General features: G+C 47.8%; 1 protein-coding gene across 3 annotated transcripts in view; it reads right to left on the bottom strand.

The window, feature by feature from the left end:
* Window positions 1-682: 682 nt before the first annotated feature.
* Window positions 683-24,009, bottom strand: part of DENND5B (DENN domain containing 5B) — a 169,699-nt gene continuing 146,372 nt past the window's right edge. For all 3 annotated transcript variants that reach the window (XM_070410481.1, XM_070410479.1, XM_070410480.1), the window contains 8 exons: window positions 23,575-23,696; window positions 20,242-20,387; window positions 15,024-15,142; window positions 13,816-14,003; window positions 9,619-9,701; window positions 9,285-9,411; window positions 7,266-7,440; window positions 683-5,473 (listed from right to left, as the gene is read on the bottom strand). In XM_070410481.1, the coding sequence (XP_070266582.1) occupies window positions 5,290-5,473; window positions 7,266-7,440; window positions 9,285-9,411; window positions 9,619-9,701; window positions 13,816-14,003; window positions 15,024-15,142; window positions 20,242-20,387; window positions 23,575-23,696 (1,144 nt within the window). In that variant the 3' untranslated portion in view covers window positions 683-5,289. The remainder of the gene's footprint in view (window positions 5,474-7,265; window positions 7,441-9,284; window positions 9,412-9,618; window positions 9,702-13,815; window positions 14,004-15,023; window positions 15,143-20,241; window positions 20,388-23,574; window positions 23,697-24,009) is intronic.

Genomic DNA, 24,009 nt, shown 5'->3' with positions numbered 1-24,009 from the left:
CAGAGATAGAAACATCAGTGAGAGAGAATCATTTATCAGCTGCCCCCTGCATGCCCTAAATCGAGCCCTCAACCTGGGCATGTGCCCTTGACTGGAACCGAACCTGGGACCTTCAGTCCACAGGCCGACGCTCTATCCATATAGCCAAACCAGCTAGGGGTCAGCATTCTTTTTTATCACTTATTAGCAAGTCACTCATTATTACAATCTCGTTATAATTTTGATGGTTAATTTTATGTGTCAACTTGACTGGGCCATGGTGCCAGATATTTGGTCAAACATTATTCTGAATGTTTTTATAAAGTGTTTTCTTTTTTAATGAAGTTAACATTTATATTGGTTGACTTACAGTACAGCAGATTACTCTCCATAATGTGTGTGGGCCTCATCCAATCAGTTGAAGGTCTTCATAAAACAAAGACTGAGCCTCTCTGAGCAAGAAGAAATTCTGCCACCAGATTGCCTTTGGACTTGAACTGCATCTCTTCCGAGGGATCTCCAACCTGCCTACCATGTAGATTTTGGATTCCTAAGCCTCCACAATCGCTTGAGTGATTTCCTTAAAATTAATCTCTTTATGTTTATATACATATCCTCCTGGTTCTGTTTCTCTGAAGAACTCTAATACACTTGCTCTGTTAAAGTCAGTTTAAAGATTCTATAATAACGAAACAGAACAAAGTATCAATCCCGCAGTTTTATTTGTAAAGAACAAAGCATGAAAAGTCATATTTAAATGTACTCCAAAACCTGAAAAACCCACGTCAGTTTCTCTGATATGTATGCTAAAGTGCTTGATATCACAATACTGGTCAAATTTTATATTATGTTCAGGTGGGGGTGGGGGGAAGTCCAGTTCTGATGCATTTTGTTAACAATACAAGGAAAAACAATATAACTTAAATGCAGAAAGGCTCATTTGTTAAAAACATACACAGGTACATTTATACATGGTTCCAGTGTAACATAGAGGACTTTTTCCATGTGTTAAACACCTTCCGTTGATTGACAACAGGAACTCCTTACCATTTCCCTCTGTCAAGATGTGGCGTTTGGAATAAAGACTGGAGCCATACATAATACATTCAGGTAACTGAATCAAGCATTATTCCCTCCCATATAACCCAAGGATACCCTGGATTTCTTCAAATGAGGGGATTTTTTTCTTCTTCCCCAAAAGAGGGGAAATCTTTTGATGATATTTTTCACTCTGGTATTAGCTGCTCAATGTGGTATTTTTCTGGAGCCAATCTCTATTTTGCCCTTGAGAGGACAGTCGGTTCTAGTAAGATTTGAAGGGATGAGGTTCTCCTTGGGTTCCTCTGATCACAGTCCAACACCCTCTTCAAAAAGCTTAGAAATCAGTTTGATTCAAGAAACTTACATATAGGAATAAGGGGCCGAATAGCTTATTACTTGTTTCTATCTTCTTTTAAGCTAAATGGAAATGTAATAAATACTTACATAAGAAATGAGGATTTCGAAAGACGCAGATGACCTGGAAACAGGATTCACTTTATAAAAAGTAGAGAGGAGGTGAAGACTCCATTCTCATCCGCGAAGGTGCTAATACTGAAATCTAAACAGCGAAGGTTCAGACTGTCCTTCCACGTGGTGAAAAGGAGCGACTGGTTTCTGTAAACCTCACAGAGAAAATACTCACAGTTCTCAAAATAAAAGCCTTCTGAAAAGCCACAATTCTCAGCAGAAGGAGATTCTGTTACTAAGAGTAACACTCTCAGTGCCGTCAAATAAATATTTCCCTGGGGATCTGAGGTCCTTGTCTATTGCCTCATGTTTCGAAATAGCTTAGAGGTGTCAACATACACTACACACCAACTGTTATGCATAGTCTCTACCCCTTTCACTTACATCTATATACAACAGGGATTTATTGCCAAAATAGGAAATAGAAGCAATTCAGTATTTCCCCTATGTCATTCATAGAGGGTGACAGAGTTCATTAAAGTGATTTTTGAAAAAGCCATGTGAAAGTAAATACCACAGGGTTACAAAAATTTCTGAAACATGGAAAGTAAATTTTAGAGGGAAATCACAAACTTCTACAAGTTTTAGGTTTCTTAGATCCAAGTCTTGCCCCCAGTGGAAAGAGGAGGGGGAGGGCTGGGAGGGGAGGGCTGGGAGACCCTACTTTTCTTCTTGGTGGCCTGTTTTCCACCACCTAGACCCCACTTTAACTCCTGGACACTGTGCCTCAGTCACTTTTAAGGTGCTGCTGAGCCTGGAACGGGCACAGCTGTAGGGCCTCCCACCGGTGTAATGCTACTGGGTCACAAAGGTTGAAGTTAGGAGTTTCAGGACACTTGAAAAAAAATGTTTTAAGAGGTGATATTTTTGGCAATTTAATTTTAAAACAATATCTTTTTAAGAGAAAGGGAGAGAGAGAGAAGGAGAGAGAGAGAGAGAGAGAGAGAGAGAGAGAGAGAGAGATCAATGATGAATCATTGATTGGCTGCCTCCTGCATGCCCCACACTGGGGATCAAGCCCAAAACCTGGGCATGTGCCCTGCCCGGAATCGAACCGTGATCTCATGGTTCATAGGTCTACGCTCAACCCCTGAGCCACGCCGACTGGGCTAGAGGTGTGTTTCTTATGTGACAAACTCTGCTCGCATCCTTTTTATTCATCAACTTGGATCCTATGGGCTGCAGGCCTTTCAAGCAGCTCCTCCAGCGGCCCCCGTGTCTAGAGAGCTGGCTGTCTCCCTGAATTCAGACAGATGGGCTCCCAAGGCGACCACTTTCAAGGGCCTAGTATTGTAGGGGCCTGTCCCTCTCTTTTGACATGAGTCATTGCACTGCTCTAGTCCTACTTCACAGAGCAGGACAGAACTTTAGGTAGAACTCCTTTGGGGGGGTCCCCTTTTGAAGTAATGGTTTTATGCACTGACTCCAAATCCAATGTTCTCCCCATTTTCACAACAACTTGTGAACAATTTGTTAAAATGAATATTAATCCCTGTGAATGAGTATCAGACATGAATATGAATCCTAGTTCCTATCTGTGTGAGCGAGTGCATAAAGATCCAAGGGTGGAGAGACCACTCAGATGAACGCCCCGAGGTCAGTCGCATGCAGCCTGGTGTAATTAAAAATCGTGAATCCTGGACCCTGTGTCATCGCTGACCAGCTGTGGGAGCATGTAATCTCCTTAATCCCTAAGTGTTCCCATCTATAAAATGAGGCGGCTGGACTAGACGACTCAATCAGCTACGATGCCTCCCTGGTTGCCCGAGTGCGTCAGAAGCATGGCCTCATGGGAAAGGGAGGGGGAACAGCCCCGTCCCCCCCACCCAAAGATCAGCGTATGGCTTCTGATCCCCGAAACGCAGTCTGGGCCTGGTGTCAGCAGGTTGAGGATGTCTCCCACTGAAGAATTTCCTTGTCCCTGAACAGCCACGCCACCAGACACATGTTAGCCTCGGGCAAGGGAATCTCTGGGCCCCAAGTCACACAGAACCATCTTCTTAACCCCTTTCCATGGGTTTCTAGATACTTCAACCCCCCTTTTCTCCCCGAGACCTGAGCCACATATCACAGGGGGTGGGCCTCGCTGCCTGGCTGCACACGGTGTTTATAAAGGGAGGGAGGCACTTGTTTCATTGGTTTCTTCCTCCAGGAAGTAAGGGAGACAACACTGTAGGCTCCAGCCCGGGACCCTCAGATCACAGGGTCCTGCGGGCCACGGCTTTGCGTTTCAGCCACAACTGGGAAGACAACCCCCAGCTCTGACGAGCATATTCACAGCCAGCAACGTGCAGGTGCTCGTTAGAGCAACAGGACCTGCTCTGAGGAAGACCGAAGGTGACGAGCTCACACCACGCTTATTTGACTGCCTGATAGAATCCCCAACTGGAAAGTGACGCACAACATTCGGCCTTTCCACACGGCTGCCTCTGGTGTTGTGAGCGTTTTGCCCCTCTGTGCTGCGCTGGCTTTTTACCTCCTCTGGGCCAGTTGTTTCATGTTATCACCCCTCTTACAAAGGAGCAGAAAACTTGCCCTGAAACACCCAGAAAAGGGACCATTCTTTCTCTCTCCTTCTGTTATTTGCATTATCTTGGTCAACAAATACTTTCACAAAAACATTCCAAGCCACACGGAGCCCTCCCGCTTCTCAGACATTCCTTCCATTTCCTGAGAGGGGGCTGGGCACCCGGGAGGGGAGGGGGCGACGGGGCCAAACAAAGACGGGCTGACGGGGATCCCTCCCTCCGAGGTGAGGGACCACTGCCGGCTCCGAGGGCCCAATAAAAAGCGCAGGATCAAACGCCTGCTTGCAGTTGTTATGACTGTGACATCTGCCCAAAGTACCTCCAATAACACGAGTAAAAATGCTAGGAATGAAGTCAGTCTAGGCTAATCTTTCCACAGAGTAAAGAAGTCATAATCCCACCATTTAACACACTTCTCGGGGCTTTGTGTGCTGTCTACCCAGTTAAGCCAAGCTCCTAGGGTTCAGTATTTAAAGTATTTGAATTATATCTTCAACTTGTGCCTAAGGGGGGAAATAAAAAACTGCCCAAAAGAATGGGAAAGTGACTCAATTCATACGTATGAAACCATTTGCAACTTAAAAGATACAAGTGCAGCCTGGCTGGTGTGGCTCAGTGGTTGAGCATCGACCCATGAACCAGAAGGTTGCCGGTTTGATTCCCAGGCAGGGGGCTGGATCCCCAGTGTGTGTGTGTGTGTGTGTGTGTGTGTGTAGTGTGTGTGTGTGTGTGTGGGGGGGGGGGGTGTCGGGACGCCCCATACAGTAGGCAGAGCCGTTTACATTCATTATACAAAGAGTCAGACCCCAGGATGGATGGCCACACCCTGCTATGCCTTCTGGGCTCCACTGTGATACCTGGAGGCAAGGAAGCCGACTGGCTGCACTGTACGGACGGACACGCGTACTGGCTTCTTCCTGACTAGCACCGCTCTTCCCCGCAGCTCCCAATGCTTTTAAGCTACTTATTTTAAATCACAGGAATATTCAATCTAGGAAAAGTATCTTATTAGAGTAATATAATTTCTTAAAGAAGATAGCATATTTACACACGTCTAACACATGAAAATACTCTATTTTATACTAAATTCCTGGTTCAAATGAACTACAATACAGCATTTTGCCTTGTCTGCAGCGTGAGGATTGTTCAAGTCAGGGCATTCGGTGCACGGCCCCTGCAGTGACTCACGACCGCGCCAGACAAGTCCAAATCGGTCCCGTAGACGGGGGAGGTGAGGGAGCCAGGGGTCTGGACTGAGCGTTTCTACCAGGGGTTACACGTCCACGCCTTTGATGAGAGATCCTTCCAAGACGATGGTGAAGTCCTGAATGGTCTGCAGAATGCGGATGAGGGAGTTGACGGTCATGCGGTCCCGCAGGAGGGCGCTCTCTTCGTACATTCGGGTGATGGCAGGACACTCGGCTAACAGCGGGATCCACTGCGGGAGCAGGCGATCCCTGCAGCCCAAACAGAAACAGGCCCTGAGTGTGGCAGGCCTCGCGGCAGAACGCAGCACAGGCTGGAGCTCTCCCCGGGAGGGTGTGGCCCGTGGGGCACATCCAGCCAAGCCCGAGGTCAGCTGAGAGGAAACTCAAGCCAAGAAGCTGGATCTTTACTGGTAAAAAGGCTGCAGGAGCGAGACAGTGTAGGCTGATGGGAAGACCCATCAGAGTTTAGCAAGTTGGCCATGTTGGCCATGAGGATTTCCACACATTAAGGAAATCCTCCATTCTGATTTTGCCACTTTTAGAAAGAGGCAGAATGTAATTTTATATTTCTTTTTTACAGGGGTGTTAGACATCCGTGGCAAGGCATGCCAAAGTAGATGGACCTTTTGGGAGGAAAGACTACATTAAATGGTAGGGATTTGCTTGTTTCTGTCTTGTTTGATAACTTATACAACATAATAAGGTAAGGAACAAAATCAAAGCCGAGCATTAAGTAGATTTTGTAAACCAAAAGAAAGGTTGCATTGGCCTAATAAATCAGAATAGTAGAGATAAAAGGAGATAAAGATCGTGTTCAAAAGGAATTTTAAAAGCTCAGCTGAACATGGGCCCCTTTTGTTAAGAAGAAATTCAGAACTTAGTTCTAGAAGCCAGTTGAAGTCTCAGGCTACAGTGTTTCCTGATTAAACTCGACACTAATCACCTGTTACTAGGTACCGACCACATCTTACTAAGCACCTCCTGAGGCCTTCTGTGACAAGGACAGCCCTAACTAGACCATCCTGCACCTCTCCTTGGGCCTCCAGGGGTTTATGTTTTAAACTATGTTTTATTGATTTTTAGAGAGAGAGGAAGGGAGAGGTATAGAGAGATACAAACAGCGATGAAAGAAAAACATCGTCCATCAGCTGCCTCCTGCACCCTCCTACTGGGGATAGAGTCCGAAACCTGGCAAGTGCCCCAACTGGGAATCAAACCAGAAACCTCTTGGTTAATGGTGCAATGCTCAACTACTGAGTCACACCAGCCGAGCAGGACTCCAGAGGTTTTAGAAGAAAGCACACACTGCACACAAAAAGCTTCTAAAGGTCTCTGTGTTTCATTTCTTACAATTATGAGAGCTGTTTTAAAATGAATGAGTTATACAGCTCATATGTGCCATTTTCAAGAAATAAAGGGGTAGGAAACTGTCTTAAAGAGAAGACTATATAGTAAGAATTTGCAATGTTATTAAATTTAATATGGTGGTGTATATATACACTATAGAAGCTCTAGACAGTACATGTATATGTGTGTGTCAGTGTGTCTAATTATCTACCAACCTACCTGTAACTATTGACCTATCTTTGGATGCTATTCACCTGCAACTATTTACCTATCTTTGGATACTCGCTACCTGTAACTATTGACCTATCTTTGTAATGTGTAATGGTTGAGAGCCTGGGCTCTGGAGTGAGATGACGTGAATCTTGGCTTCACCTCTTTCTAACTGTGTGAAATTGGGAAAGTCTGCTATCTGTGTTTCATCTATTTTCTCATCTACACAATGGGATACTGGCTGCAAGTACTGGTAGTGGTGAACAGCAGGAGGATTCAATGATATAATGTATGTAAAGTATACTTAGCACAGTGCTTTACCCACCACATGGCAAATACCCAATAAATAGTATTCTCATCATGAACCTTGGAATGAAAGAAACTCACGGGAGAGCTTTGGAAGGGGCATGGCCTGGCTTAACCTTTCCTGGACCCTTGTTCGACATGTAACAGAGACAGGGAAAGTCAAGAACTGGCTTCATACCGTGTTCCAAGGCAAACTAGAATCTGGAACTTGCCGTCCTTCCCGATGCTCCTGGGGGCAGTGTTAATAGCATTGACGTAATGGCAGAAGGTTTTGCAGGAGGGTTTCTGAATAAGGACATCGTCTTCGTTGTCTAGAATCTGGTCAGTGGTTTCAAAATAAGCGACCGCTTTCTCTGGGGAAGGAAGTCAGAATCACATCACAATACACATCAGCACTTTGTCAGAGAAAGACGAATCCTGTAGGTTTACCTGGAAACACTAACGGTGCTTTGCATTAGAGCCAGTCCTGGAACCCAAATCATCATTTCACCATTGGTTTCACAATGAAGTCTAGAGGTCCATGTTTCAGGAATGTGCTCCCGGGAGTTTATTTTCTAATCTAGACTGCATTCTGGAAGGCTGGGAAAAGCTACTCTCTTTGGAAGAGCTGCTTGAAATGGAAATTGGCAAGAAGAAGAAAAATAAAAACAGACTCCTCTATTGACTGGAACCTCCCAGGAGTAAGCAGCAAAGACACGGTAGCCACTGGGACGGGGGCCCTGGTTCCAGCTGCAGAATGCCAGGCTTACCCTGCAACACAATTCTGAAATGGAACTGAGCCAGTGAACTGGAGAAAGAGGTATGTGTACACATGTCAGAAGCAGGAGCCATATTCCAGGCATTCTAGAAGGGAAAGAAAAAAATCACTCCTGGGGGCCTAATCTGTCAACTTTCCTTTCTTTGTCCAAAAATTCTAAATTAGATGAAATCAACTAGGCCTTATGTACAAAACACGAATGATTAATCACCCCTTTAACGAAACTGGGAATTCTAGAAGAGCTGCATACCAAAATAAAGACGACCAAGCTCAGCAAGCTGGAGCAGACACTGGAGGGGACTGTGCCCATGAAAGGTTCCCCTCTGTAAGGTCCCACTGATAGCTACAGGAGGGCTGGGTAGCTAAGGTGCATTTTAAATGTAAATGAGGACAATTTGAATTTAAATGGGCACCTGTGTCGAGTGGCTACCATATTGGACAGCACAGAGCTAGTGTCATCCTTTTCAAACACGTCACTCCTTATATCCAAACCTTCCAAATAACTTCCATTTCATTCAGGATAAAGACCAAGGTCCTTCCAAAGGCCTGGAAGCCCCTCACAACCTGTCTCTTGTAGTAAATACCTCTTCCCCCCAAATCCTTTCTCTCCCCTCACTGCTCAGCCCGATCCCCCTACAATTCCACAGGATGGCCAGGCGCACTGCTGCCTCAGGGGGCACCTGCCCGGGCCCTTCTCTCAGCTGAGTGCCCTCCTCCCAGGATGCACAGGGCTCACTTCCGCACTCCCTGAAAGTCTTTGTTCAAATGTCACCTTGTCAACAAAGCCTATAACCGCCCATTTACACTCCATTTCCTCTTACCTAGTTCTATTTTTTCCAGACAACGATCACCAAACATAACAGATGAATTGCATATTTATTATGTTGCTTTGTATTATTTGTCCTCCCTGCCCCCACCAGAATGTAAGTTTACCAACCACAGGAATTTTCGTGTTTTGTTATATCTTTTGGTTGTTAATCCTCACTTGAGGATATTTTTTCCATTGATTTTGAGAGAGTGGAAGGGAGAGGGAGAGACAGTGAGAGAGGAACATCATGTGAGAGAGACACACTGATTGGTTGCCTCCCGCAGGCACCCTGACCCAGGCCCCGATCGAGTCTGCAATCAACGTGCGGGAATTGAACCCAAGACCCTTCAGTCCACGGGCCGATGCTCTAACCACTAAGCAAGACTGGCTAGGGCTAGTTATATCTTGACATATATATGTCTTGAGCATCTAGAATAGCGTCTGGAATATGGTGGGCACTATAAATATTTGTTGACTGAATGAAAAGAAAGGACAGTGCTTATTTGATATTTATTTTTTTAAAAAACATACTCCCTTAAAATGAGCTCTTATTATGCCCAATTCCTGGATCTTTGTGTTTTCTAAGAAGCATTTCAATGACCTTACACTGGCATCCACCTGCTTGAATTTACCTATGAAGTCCCAGATGAAGACGTTCTTGTGAAAGATGCGGGCAGACTTGAAGCCGTGGTGGAAAACCTGTTCCAGCGCTGCCACCAGGCCGCTCTCTCCGCACAGCAGCACCGTGAGGCTTCCTCTCTGCGGACACAACACAGTGCCAAACAGTGACCTGCTGTGCCTACGCTTAGGAACCGCGCCAGGGAGACAGGCGCCGAGGCGTGGGGCATGTGGCTGCAGCCATCAGAAAGCCGACGAATGAAAATTAAAGCACTTGGTATCGCCTTACGTATCGTGCGTAAAAGCGGCTTTAAAATCCTCCTGTACTAAGTTCATAGCTCATCATACCTCTTTTTCAGGTTTGTGGAAATGCTTCACAATGTTGTTCACAGCCTCTCCAATTCCTTCCTGGATCTGTCCGGCATTGGGCTCTGAAAAACAATAAACAGTGGCCGAATTCTCAGGCAAGGAATAAACCGAAGCGCTATGGGACAGCAACTGTGGCCACCGATGCAGGAAGCACTTTGCCAGCACAGACTGGCTTTGCCGGGGGCTCCACTGGACCTGCCCGAGGCCAGTCTGGCCAAGTGAGAGGCATCTTGGCACAACAGAAAAGAATCCAAGAGACCCCTACATTCAAATCCCAGCCTTACCGCGTTGTCATCTATAACCTTGGTTGGTCAAGTGTCTTCAGTCTAACAGGGAAAGTACACAACATACACTTACTGCAAGCAGGGGTCACTGGGAATGAGCTGTTAGGTGTAAATCGCCTGGCACGGTGATTTACTCTGAGGAGTGGGACAGGGAAGACCCACAGCTCATTCCTCAGGAACCCCACCCCGTACCCCACCTTCCTCCGCGCTCCATCGTGGGCACAGATCGAGGCTTCTGAGGTTCTTAAGGCTAACTTGGAATTTGTGTTTTTTGCTGTTGTGTTTAAAGAAAAGGGGAGATGCCAGGTATACTGGGCGCCCTGCCAGAACTCCTTCCCTTCCTGGCTACTCACCCTACCCGGGCACCGCTTCATCCCGGGCCAGCACTTGCTCTTCAGGCCCCGAGGGAGGGGGAGGGCGAGCTTGGGGGGCTGTGTGAGTGGCATCTAAACTGCCTTTGCCCCTCAAACCCCAGGAATGGAAAAAATAAAAAAGTGATAAACAGGTTTCATCCAGGGATAGAAGTCAGTAACAAGAGAAAAATGATGGATTTGGTATTTTCTTGTGGTAAATTAACGACTATATTGATTTTACATGTCACACCATAAAGGACAAACCATTCATTCTAGTTTTTAAGAATCTCTAAATTCATTTTGTAGGTAACAAGTAAGTTTTTTCTACACCAATGAATAAAAATGGTTAAAATGGAAACTTCTTATGTCTGAAGCACTGATGTTGTGGTTTCTTTAGCTCCTAGGAGTTTTTTCACTTTAACCATTCTCTGAATATTTTTTCTTTTAAACATGAAGATCTATTTTTAAAGCTTTTATCCATTCCAAAAGAGCCCTGCACTGACCAGCAGTATATTAAAACTGATTTAAAACTTTGAGTTCTGCCTGGCCAGTGTGGGTCAGTAGGTTGAGCACCGTCTCAAGCATTAAGAGGTCACTGGTTCGATTTCCGGTCAGGGCACATGCCCAGGTTGCAGCCTTGATCCCCAGTAGGGGGTGTGCAGGAGTGAAACAATCCGTGTTTCGCTCTCATTGATGTTTTTCTCTCTCTCTCTTCCTCTCCCTTCCTTCCTCTCTCTCTAAAAAACCAAAAATCATTAAGAACATATTTTTAAAAAATATTATTCTCCATTAAAAAACAAAACAAAACAAAACACTTTGAGTCCTCTAAACATCACCTTGCACACACAGTGAGAAAATACTAAGTGACCCATCTCTGGGTTTCAGGTTATTTAAGATTTTATGCTTATTGAGTAAGAAAAGAAAATATAACCAAAAGTGGGGAACAAGGCTTCTCACAACAGTACTACCCCTGGAACTGCACTCATTCAGAAGCTGTAATAATTTGGATAGACTGAGGAAAAATCTATTTTAAAATTTTAAATCGCATAATTAAGGTGTTGCATATAACAAATTCAGCAAATTTAAGTGTGCTACTTGGCAAGCTTTGATAGGTGTATAGTCATGTAACCACCACCACTATCATAATATAGAAAATTTCCGTCAACCCAGAAAGTTCCCCTGTGCCCCCGCTGAGTCAATCCTGTTCCCTAGCTCCCAACCCCTGGCAACTGCCGACCTGCCTTCTATCATTCTTACATTGCCTTTTCCAGAATTTAATGAAAATGGAATCATATACGAGTAGTACCTAGTCTTCTGTGTCTGGTTTCTTCCACTCCACAGAATATTTTGGAGATTCATCCATGCTGTTAGATGTATGAATAGTTTGTTTACTTTAACATATTACCGAAAAGTATCCCCCTGAATAGATATACCACAACCTGCTTATCCATTATCCAACTGCAGATATTGGGGTTGTTTCCATTTTGGCTACTGTGAATAAAGCTGCTATGAACATCTGAGTGCAAGTCTTAGTGTCAATATATATACACTCATTTCTCTCGGTTAAATATCTAGGAGATTTTGGGGGCAAGTATATGGTAAGTGTATGAATCTATTAGTATATATATAAAAGGCTAAGCGACCATCGACAGCCTGTCTGACCAGTAGCTATGATGTGTAATGACCACCAGGGGGCAGATGCTCAACACTGGAGCTGCTGAGAACCCAAGAACCGCCCTCTTGCAATCCGGGACCCCTCAGGGGATGTTGGAGAGCCAGTTTCAGCCCGATCCCCGCAGGCCAGGCTGAGGGACCCCCACCTGCTGAAAGGACCCCGCTCACTCCACAGACACCCTTCGAGCTGCAGCGCTGCCCCAGGTGCAGCCGGCCAGGGAGGGACTGTGGGAGGTTGGCTCCAGGGAGTGTCCGGCCTGTCTTGCTCAGTCTGGCCCCTCTGGCCACCTTCTAATTAATTTCCTTTCAATGCGCACAAATCTGTGCACTGGGCCACTAGTATCTTTATAAGAAACTGAACTGTTTTTCCTTCTACATTCCCACAAGCAGTGTATGAGCACTGCACTGTTCTCCATCTTTAGCAATATTTGCTATTATCAGTCTTTTAAATTTTATTGATTCTGGTGGGTGCATGTTGTAAATTTTACTTCTGACTACAGAGAGCATTTATGAATCAGGGGAGTAATTTAAGAAATAAGGGGGGGGTCTTTATATATCAATTGTGAATACTATCTAAGGCAGCGGTTCTCAACCTGTGGGTCGAGACCCCTGAAAATACATCCTGCATATCAGATATTTACATTATGATTCATAACAGTAGCAAAATTACAGTTATGAAGTAGCAATGAAAATAATTTTCTGGTTGGGGGTCACCACAACACGAGGAACTGTATTAAAGGGTCGAGGCATTAGGAAGGTTGAGAACCATTGATAAGGAAACTGCTTTGTTAGTAAACTAAGGGCTTCTCAGGTACTTTTGTTATTCTACTATGGTTATTGTCTGTAACTAAAATGAAACTACCTCACTGATAAACTTCTGTAATTTTTCACTAAGTCATACTGCCTTAGTTTTCTGTGGTTCCGGTGATAGATTACCACAAGCTGGGTGGCTTACAACAATAGAAACGTATTCTCTCACAGTCCTGGAGGCCAAGGTGCCCGCAGGCTATGTTGCCTTCCGAGGCTCTGTGGAAGAAGGTGCCCTTGCCCCGCCAAGCCTCTGGTGGCTGCTGGCAGTCCATGGCTGTGGCTGCATCACTCCAGTTTCTGCTTCCATCATTACACCGTCTTCTCTGTGTGTGTGATTTCCCTCTGCCTCCCACTTATAAGAATACATGTGATAGCTTTTAGGGCCCCCCTCGATAAATCCAGGATAATCTCTCTATCTCAAAATCCTTAACTTAATTACATCTTTTCCCAAATAAAGTAACATTTACAGATTCTAGGCATTAGATCCGATATCCTGGGAGACATTCTTCAGCCTACTAAAGACCACATTAGTATAAATTAGGAGTTTACTGTACTAGTAAAAATGACAGGTGAACACAGTATGCCACCCACAAAACTCACTCCTTTACAGTATCTTTTTTCATCACTTATATGAAGCTGGAGGGTAGGGACAGGGGTTTTTAGAATTTCTCTTAGAATAAAGGGCTCTATGTAACTAAATGTGGCTATGTCGGAGTATTGTAATGTCAAACAGTTTTGTATTCCTCTTTTAGGTTTCAGGCAAAATATTACTTACTCATTTTTCCATAGCTTAATTGAAAGAGAGCATGCATTTTTATTGAGTTTTAACATCCGAATTCTTCAGGCTTTTAATTATTTGTAATGTCTTGCCTTATTTTTTCCTCCTTTTTTTCCTCTCCCCACTTTTCTAAAGTCCCTTCTCCCAAGTTAATTTTCCTCAGCTTTCTTCTTTGTCACCTCCCTGCCACGATTCATTAATGGGACAGTTTTCTGTGAAATGGCCACGTGACACCTGCACCATCTGCGACGAACTGAGAAACACAGGACCAACTTACTGGTGGCTTTTCCCGTCAGTGAAGTGATGCTCAGCCTCCTGGCCGTGGTGGGCGACTTCTGCTGGGGGGGCGTCCGGCACTGCTTCGCCAGGTCCTCGTCCGCCGCGGGTGCCATCAGCTCTCCGATGAGGATCCGCTCCAGGCTCCCGTCGTCAACGCCTTTCCCCAGCCACCGCCCGCACGGGAACCTAGCCGGACGGAAACCAACCAACCACAAAACACCACCTTCTGCATCACCAGCATTTCGTTTACTCGTTTTAATCAGAATTTAAAAAACAGCACCATGAGTAAAGCCCACCATTTTAGTGCCTGTGGGTTGTTTCTTTTAATTATGAAAAATTTCCAACACAGAAAAATAGAGAAAATAACAGTATAACAAACACCTGTATTCTTATCACCTAGACTTGTCATTTTTTGTTGAAGCATTTTAAAAGTAAGGTACATACACTAGGACATGTAAAACACTTCAGTATAAATCTCTAAATAATAAAGACGTTTTCTCTCTCGTATAGCCATAGGTTATTATCTCACCCAACCAAATTAATTCTTTTTTTAAAATTTAAGATAAAAAAAAACTGATTTTAGAGAAAGAGGAAGAAGAGAGAGAAACATTAACTTCAATCAACTGCCTCCTGCATGCCCCCTACTGGGGATTAAGCCCACAACCCAGGCATGTGCCCCAACTGGAAATCAAACCAGCGATCTCTTGGTGCATGGGTCAATGTTCAACCATTGAGCCATACAGGCCAGGCTAAAATAACTCTTTAATATTTTCTCATACATAACTCATCAAAATTTTGTGGTTAGTTCTCAAAAGAATAGTGTCAAACTGTGAGTATCAGAGATAAGTTACAGAAGAAAAGAGAATGTTCACAGAAAGGGGTGCTGGCTGGAACTAGCAGAGTCCCAAAGATCCTGTCCTCATACTGAAATTATTTTAAGCTTGTTTCTTTCTTCCTTTTTTATTAGAGATACAGCAATCGTTTTCAACACAACAATCAACACTTGTGAACTAAGCATTAGCAGTGAACACAATGTGTTTTTGTAAAGTATTTTTTGGGGCAATTTTGTATCAAAACAAACCCAAATAACTAAACTAAGATACAGAAGGCAGAGGGGAAAGCTTTAGAAAGAAACAGTTCTTAACCCTTTTCTTGTCTAGCGAGTCTCGCAACAGGAACTCTGAGTTCCTAAGGACGTTTACTCACCGGTATGTGTGTCCCGTGATTTCATTTCTGACCATGACACAATCCACTAGCCATTTGGCTAACAGTCCCGAGTTGTCGTGGCCAATCTGCACAGTGGTCAGCTTCCCCAGGTTCTGGCACTGTGGGGACAGGACCACAGGTTACTCAGCACCCGTCCCATCCCACTTCCTCTGGGCTTTCGCTGTGGTGCTGTGGCCCCACCTCCCTCCACTGCAGAGGGCCCGCCCTGCAAGGGTGCTCTGCTCTGCACTGGAGAAGCACAGTCACAGCCAATACATCCCATCCCATGAGATAGGAGGCGGGTGGACTTTGTCTAATGAAGGGACCGCACAAGGTGCTGGACTCGAGACGTAAGCAGTGGAAGCAGACACTGGAGAAGGAAATTTATTTCTAACCGGGGAACCACACAGACAGTGATGTGTGCCTTAAAGGAGGAGAAGAGTTTCAAGAAGTGGAAAAAGGGTGCTATTAGGTTCAGTTACAGAGAGGTCAGAAACACAAGTATAGATAGAAAAAGAAAAAAATCACTGACCCAGCTATTTTTGTTCCAAATAAAATACGCAGGCAGAACTGACCTTAAACCTCATCTACTAGATAGAAATCTTCAAAGCTATTGTTAAAAAACAACACCAAGACAGCATAGTTATCAACATCTTTCCTGGCCCTTTGTGGACAAGTACAAAAGAAAGTGATCATAACAGGAATGGTAAAAATACATGTCAATTAAATGCTGACTTTTAAATTCTGGTAAGAGATCACAGACCCCACTGCCTATGTGCGGTTGGGACGATCAGGGCTGAGTTCTTAGGCCCCTGACTTTGCATCGCAGAGAGAAGGCATCACAGTGACTCAGGTGAGGGGGATGGAACCTTAAATTAGCTGTGGCTGCTCAGATGGAAGGACCAGACAGATGTGAGAGAGTTTGGAAGCGGCATTGATGGGACGTACGGTGCAGTTATATTCCATTCTTGGTAGTCAAAGAAAAGGGTTTTAATCTTTTATATACAGACTAGTGGCCTGGTGCACAGATTCGTGTACTGGTGGGGTCCCTCGGCCTGGCCTGCACCCTCTCGCAATCTGGGACCCCTCAGGGGATGTTGGACTGCCTGTTTTGGCCCGATCCCCACAGGCCAGGCTGAGGGACCCCACCGGTGCAAGAATCTGTGCACTGGGCCAGTTTTGGCTTGATCCCCGCAGGCCACGAATCCATGCCACCAGACCTCTAGTATGCATGTAAGATCTTTGGTTAATCTCTTCCTGCCCTTTCCCTCCCCCATTCCCTCTGAGATTCATCATTCTGTTCCATGTTTCCATGCCTGTGTGTTGAGCATCTGCCCCCCGGTGGTCAGTGCGCATCATAGTTACCAGTCGAATGGTTGCTTAGGCTTTTATATATAGAGACTAGGGGCCTGGTGCACGAAATTCGTGCACTGGGTGGGGGTGGGGGGGAGTGTCCCTCAGCCCAGCCTGCCCCCTCTCACATACTGGGAGCCCTCAGGCGTTGACCCCCATCACCCTCCAATTGCAGGATCGGCCCCTTGCCCAGGCCCGATGCCTCTGCCAGAGGTGTCAGGCCTGGGCAGGGGACCCTCATTTCCCCCCGATCACTGGTTCTGCCCCCCACCCAGGCCTGATGCCTCTGGCCCAGGTGTCAGGCCTGGGCAGGGGACCCCCAGACCCCTCCGATTGCTGGCTCCGCCCCTGGCCCAGGCCTGATGCCTCTGGCCCAGGATTCAGGCCTGGGCAGGGGACCCCCCTCTCCCCCCCGATCACCGGCTCCACTCTCGCCCAGGCCTGATGCCTCGGCCAGAGGCGTCGACCCCCATCACCCTCCAATCGCCTGATCGGCCCCTTGCCCAGGCCTGACGCCTCCGCCAGAGGGGTCAGGCTTGGACAGGGGACCCCCATCTCCCCCCGATCACTGGCTCTGACCCCTGCCCAGGCCTGATGCCTCTGGCCCAGGAATCATGCCTGGGCAGGGGACCCCCATCTCCCTCTGATCGCTTGCTCCACCCCCTGCCCAAGCCTGACACCTGACCCAGGCTTCAGGCCTGGGCAAGGGGACCCTCATATCCCCCCAATCACCGGCTCCGCCCCCCGCCCAGGCCTGATGCCTCGGCCAGAGGAGTTGACCCTCATCACCCTCCGATCGCCGATCACCGGATCGGCCCCTTGCCCAGACCTGAGGCCTCCGGCAGAGGTGTCAGGCCTGGGCAGGGGACCCCCAGCTCCCACCATTCCCAGCACCGCCCCTGCTGCCCACGATCTCTGGCACCACCCCTGCCAAGACCTAAGGCCTCTGGTGGAGGCATTAGTCCTGGGCAGGAGACCCCCAGCTCCCCGCGATCTCCCGCTCTGCCCCTGCCTAGACCTAATGCCTCTGGCCAAGGCCTTAGGCGTGGGCAGGGGACCCCCAGCTGCTCATGATTGCTGACTCCGCCCCTGCCCAGGCCCAAGGCCTCTGGCTGAGGCCTTGGGCCTGGGCAGGGGACCCCCAGCTGCCCAGGATCGCTGACTCCGCCCCTGCTCCCCACGATGGCTGGTTCCGCCCCTGCCTAGGCCTAATGCCTCTGACTGAGGCATTAGGCCTGGGCCGGGGACCCCCAGCTCCAGGCGATTGCAGGCTCCGCCCCTGCCCACGATCTCCCGCTCTGCCCCTGCCCAGGCCTAACGCCTCTGGCTGAGGCGGCAAAGGCGCCTGGTTCTCTGATCACAGCTGGGGGGCAGGGCAAAGGCGGCCCTGGGGGCCGCCTTTGCCCTTCCCCCGGCTCTTAGCTCCCCTGGGTTTCTGATCACCGTCAGTGGCAGGGGGCTTCTTCTGTCCTTTCCCTTTCGCCTCCCAGCACTGTGCCTACATATGCAAATTAGCTGCCATCTTTGTTGGCGGTTAACTGCCATCTTGGCTGGCAGTTAATTTGCATATTGCTCTGATTAGCCAATGGGAAGGGTAGCGGTCGTACACTAATTACCATGTTTCTCTTTTATTAGATAGGACTAGAGGCCCAGCGCACAAAAATTTGTGCACTCGGGGGAGAAGGGGGGGGTCCCTCAGCCTGGCCTGTGCCCTCTCGCAGTCTGGGACCCCTCGGGAGATAACGACCTGCTGGCTTAGGCCTGCTCCCGAGTGGCAGAGGGCAGGCCCAATCCCTAGGTGCAGCCCCTGGTCAGGCTCAGAGCAGGGCCGACTGGGGAGTTGGGGCGCCGCCCCCTGTCATGCACAGAGCAGGGTGGATTGGGAGGTTGCGATGCCACCCTCAGTCACGCTCAGGGTAGGGCCGATTGGGGGGTTGGGGCACCACCCCCTGTCACACTCAAGGCAGGGTCGATGGGGAGGTTGCAGTGCCACCCCCTGTCATGCACAGAGCAGGGCCAATCAGGGGGTTGGGGCGCTGCCCCCTGTCACTCACAGAGCAGGGCCCATCAGGGGGGTTGGGGCTCTGTACCCTGTCATGCACAGAGCAGGGCCAATCAGGGGGTTGGGCGCAGCCCCCTGTCATGCACAGAGCAGGGCCCATCAGGGGGTTGAGGAGCTCCCCCCTGTCACTCACAGAGTAGGGCCAATAGGGGAGTTGGGGCACTGCCCCCTGTCACACACAGAGCAGGGTGGATCAGGGGGTTGAGGCGCCGCCCTCTATCACCCACAGAGCAGGGCCGATCAGGGGGTTGGGGCGCCACCACTGTCACACTCAGGGCAGGGCCGATGGGGAGGTTATGGCTCTACCCTGTCACACACAGAGCAGGGCCTATGGTCGGGGGGATGGGGGGGTTGGGGCGCCGCACCCTGTCACACACAGAGCAGGGCTGATCAGGGGGTTGGGATGCCGCACCCTGTCACAGACAGAGCCGCAGGGCGATCAGGGGGTTTGGGCGCTGCCCCCTGTCACGCTGATCCGGTGCCAGGAGGCCTCGCGGCTCCGCTGATCCCGGTGCTGGGAGGCATATTACCCTTTTACTATATAGGATAGAGGCCTGGGGGCCGGCTGGTTTGCCCTGAAGGGTGTCCTGGATCAGGGTAGGGGTCCCCACTGGGGTGCCTGGCCAGCCTGGATGAGGGGATGATGGCTGTTTGCAGCTCATCACACACCCTTCAGGGTGGGGGGTCCCCACTGGGGTGCCTGGCCAGTCTGGGTGAGGGGCTGAGGGCTGCTTTCAAGCTGATGGTTGACTGAAGCTCCCAACTGCTCCTTTTTTTCTTTTTTTTTTTTTTAATTCTGGGCCAGCTTTAGCTCTGGCTCTAGCTCTGAGGCTTCCGCTGCTGAAAGCAGGTATCTGGTTTGTTTGGGTTCTATAATTGAAACACTGTATCATCTCCAGCTCTGAGATCCCGGGCGGGCTGAAAGCTGGTTTCTGGGGTTTCGTTTAGTTTCTATATTTGTTACAAAGTTTCAAACTGCCAGCTCAGAGGCCGGCAAGGCAAGCAGGGAACATTGGAGCCCTCTGTCACTGAAGCAAGCAAGCCTCCTGTTAGCTTCCAGCTGCCTGGCTACCGGCCGCCATCTTGGCTGACAGTTAATTTGCATATCACCCTGATTAGCCAATGGGAAGGGTAGCGGTCGTACGCTAATTACCATGTTTCTCTTTTATTAGATAGGATGGCTGTGAGTTCACTGGGTAGATAGGGCCCAAATGGGATTCTGTGTGGAGAGAGCTATTCCTGGGCCGCAAGGAACATGAGAACAGAGCGCTCAGTTAGTACCACTTCCTTTCAGAGCAGGCACTGGCTTCCTCCAGCATGCCGGGCCCTACCTGCCTGTGAGCTCACACACGCAGGAATACTTCCCCAAGCCAGACCTGAATGAGGACACTGAAAGGTATTTTCACAAAATCACTTTACAAATGTCACCACGTGGTCTGCAGGCCATGAGCATGGACGCAGTTCTCCTGTCCCTGTGGCCAGGGTCAGGCGGGAGCGTCTGCAGTGAGGACGAGGACCGCTGTGGGGAAAGCACTGAGTGCTAAGGCTCGGGGTCCTGGACCAGGACTGGAAAAGGCCCCAGTGCACCGTCACAGGTAGGAAAGCAGAGCTTAACAATGAAACTTACAACCAAGATACAAAACAAATTAGCGTGTTTACGACAACTTGCCCACAGGTACATGACCACAGAAGTGATCCTGCATGCTTGACTGTGCCTGTGTATTATCTGACTCAAGGAAAATGAAAAGGTGAAACTGAAATCCTTGTGTGGAATTACATATGACGCTTTCTGCTGGGACTGACCTCAAAGGTCATTTCGAGGAGGTTTTTGGGGATCTGCATCACTCCCGTGTCTCCCAGCTCTCCCGACACACAGATCCAGGGGTTCGAGGTGATGATCGCGTTGCTCAGCTTCTTGATGGGGATGATCACCGACCTATACGGAATCACTGGAGGGAAATGCTGAAATTAGTTAAAAATTACAATACAATTCTCCTGATAACAAAACAAACATGTATTAAGAACTCTGTTGGCTTTCACAGATAAGTCACTTAAACATATATGTTTAAAAATATGTTTTATTAATTTTTAGAGAGAGAAACATTGATTGGCTGCCTCCTGAACACACCACACTGGGGATCGAGCCCACAACCCAGGCACGTGCCCTGATGGGAGTCGATCTGCCGACCTATTGGTGCCTGGGAGGACGCTCAACCAATTGAGCCACATCGGCCAGGGCCACAGACAATTCACTTTTTATGATCAAGATGTACTTAGACAAAAAGATGAGATCATAACCCTTCCTAGTTTAGAAAAATGTGGTCCAGTTTGTAAGCCCTAAGTCCTGATACCTGAGGTGGTTTCCCCAGCATATACACCACCATGTGTGCATGGCATGCGTATCACCATGGCGATATACATCCCCGTGCATTCATAAACAGTCTCAGGCATTAGCACCGGAATACCTGAGGACATGAACACTAACAGTGCTGTAAAGTGTTTTCATTGCTTTAACGCTTTTATTAATTTTGTTTCAAAACCGAGTACACATGAGCACGGCTCCTGGCTGGTTTCATATGAAAAAGGGGCTGAATGACTTCTTGGCTAGCATCCCTGTTGCTGACTGTCTTGGGCAGTGCTTTAAGGCATGGCACTTCCAAAGGTTCCCATCCCAATTTCACAGCTCAGTACGCAAAGCCGAGAAAAATGAACAACGGCACCGCCACTCTGGACACAACGTAAGGTCTTTAAACAACAACTTGGAAAGCTATGAAGGTGACTCATGACTCACGGAGGGGCCTCGGGGAAAGAATTAAGATGTGGAAACGGCTGTGGGAACCCTCATCTTCTGAAGGCTCTTCAAAGGCACACCACTAGGTGTCACTGTCCCACCACTGTCTTTTGCTCAAATGTGGGAACACAATAAGTCAGGCATTACCACGCCCCCTCCATTTTCCTTTAAAAAATGGGGGCGGCTCAAACACAGTAGCACGTCCTTATCCTTCAGAGCCATACGTTGTCCTCCCCCCCCCCCCCCCCCCCCCCCCCCCCCGCCAAACGCAGGGTAGAGTCCATATCTTTTGTTGGTATTCTTAGGATTTCTGCTCACTCGGTTACTGGAGGGCGTATGAGAAGCCCTCCCTGAAAGATGTACCGGGAAGGAGAGAAACACTTACTGGGCCAGATGCCCAGGTGCCGCCTCCCCATACGGACTCAGGGTTCAGTGCATTCTTATGGGAGGAACATGAATGGGACAAACGGTTCGTTTCCCTGATTTTACACAGACCACGTTCTTCACGTGGAGCGGATCACCTCCCCGTCTGTCTGTCTATTTTGGCCGAAGGAGAGGAAATGCTAGAGGAAAGGCCCTACTTGCATGTTTTAGTCATCACAAGAATCAAGTCGGTTTTGGAACTGAAAGCAGAAGAGGTTAGCGCGAGACTATTTTGGCACCAGAGGTTTCTCTAATTTCTTTCATTGACAGGATTAGAAAAGCTGCAAGAAAAGGGCCAGCAGTTCTGTGCCTGCAGAGGGCCCGCAGATGCACCACAGTGATTTCATCAAGTGTAAAAAGTAACATTATTTAAACTCAGAATATTTCTTTCATGAAGTATCTCAGTTCCTCAAATTGAAAGACTTTCTTAGCTGAAGAGAAATCTGCAGATATAAGGAGGATTCTAGGAGTCCTATTTCTTCTCTTTCAAAATTGTATATAACATTTTAGCTTTTCATTCCTGCAATAACCTAATGACCTAATAAATGAATAGTAGCTTCCCAGATAGGTTGGCTCAATAACCATTTCAACTCCAGTGTTCCTTGTCTGCTTCTAGCAGAGACTAGAAAAACAAAAAACCTACACGATTTTGGCCAGTGGAATGCTAGTGATGTTTATGGTGACTGCTTGGAAAATTATGTTTTTTGAGCACAGATTCTGACGCTTTTTCCTTGGCATTCCGTCCTTCTTCCTGCTGGAAGGTGGACTGAGAATAGCCATCCTGTGACCAGGAGGTGATGAGCACACACTGAGGATTGTCTAGGAGGAGAGGGACAAAGAGCCCATGTCCAAGCCCTAGCCGGTGTTGCCAAGTGGTTAGAGCTTTGGCCTGAGGACCAAGGGGTCGTGTGTTTGATTCCTGGTCAAGGGTTCGTACCTCGGTTGAAGGTTCGCTCCTGGCTCCAGCTGGGGCATGTGCAGGAGGCAACCATTTGACATGACTCTCTCACATCAATGTTTCTCTCTTTTCCTTCCTATCTCCCTCCCCTCTTCTCCCCTTCCACTCTCTCTAAAAATCAACGGAAAAAATATCCTCAGGTGAGGATTGGAAAAAAAAAAAAAAGAGCCATGTCCATGATGGCACTACAAGACTTCTTGTTATGCAAGAAAAATAAAACTACTAATGTGTTTAAACCACTGTTTTGCAAGTTTCTGAAACTTGCAGCTGAACATAACTCCAAACTGATACAAGTAAAAAGTCTATAAACTAGGAAAGGGGACCCACAGCTAGTAAGAATCAGCAATGGTGAAGAAAATAAACGCTTTAATTCAGCTCATCCAAACCCATCAGCATCTCCTCCCTCCACAGCCTACACTCCCCAGCAAGATCCTGAAGTCTTTCAGAATCACCACAGAGTAACGATGTTCAGGTAGAAAAGTTTATTTTTATCACCTACTGTTTCTTTGAATTTATGGGTTTTGGGTAAGATCTAGAAATATATCCCTTTTCATGTCCATCCCACTCCTGTTGCAGACTGAGTTTCCTGGGAGGCCGACCCTGAGTCGGAAATCAGCACCAGAATGTTGCTTCCGGGATCAATGTGAGAGAAGAAAGCAGGCCTGGTGGAGGGAGAGGCTGAGCTGTGATGCTGTCGTGATGACGCCAGATGGCCAGATGGCGAGTTCTGGGACAGCCTCTGACCATCAGAGCAGGCTGCCCTGGCAGGAGGGCTCCCTGGGGTGCGGCACTCCCTCCCCACAGGGCCGAGAGCTGAGGACCCGTTATTCCTAAAGGAGAGGGGGAGGGGGCGTCACAGTGTCCACCTCAGTGTACTAGGGTATGTCGCACTTTAAAAAATATGAACCTTATTCCATTTGTCGCCCGAGCAACTCTTCACTGAACAGCGGCTCCCCAGACTTACTGATGGTGGTGAAGACACTGGTGAAACAGAAGTAGTCCACAGCGTTGAGGGAGAGGAGATGGTAGAGAAACTGTTCTCTTTCTTCTTCGCAACACAGAAAGGCATAGCGCTTATAGAGCTTTCTAGGAAAGAGCAGGACAAGCACACAACAACAATGTAGGCTATTTCTCATCATGTCTTCCATGAAGAGTAAACACCTCTGCTTAGACAAACTGGGTAGAAATTCTAATCTGGAAAGAACAGACAATTCTCAAAAATGAACATGTAGATAGTTAACATTTTTAACCTAATCAGTAATTCAATGGGGGGCGGGGGGGGGGGGGGGACAAACCACAAATCCATTTTGTCTACGAAACTAATAGAGATCAGAACGTGCTGACCAGTGCTGACGAGGGTGGGGGGCAATGAATAGCTAGCTATTCCCAGACAGTGGGA

This window comes from Myotis yumanensis, unplaced genomic scaffold (genome assembly GCF_028538775.1).
Source record: "Myotis yumanensis isolate MYYU_CA2020_CCGP unplaced genomic scaffold, mMyoYum1.0.hap1 SCAF_3, whole genome shotgun sequence".
NCBI lineage: Eukaryota > Metazoa > Chordata > Mammalia > Chiroptera > Vespertilionidae > Myotis > Myotis yumanensis.
Note: the sequence above shows the minus strand (reverse complement) of the source record. Positions and strands in the feature narration are given on the sequence as shown.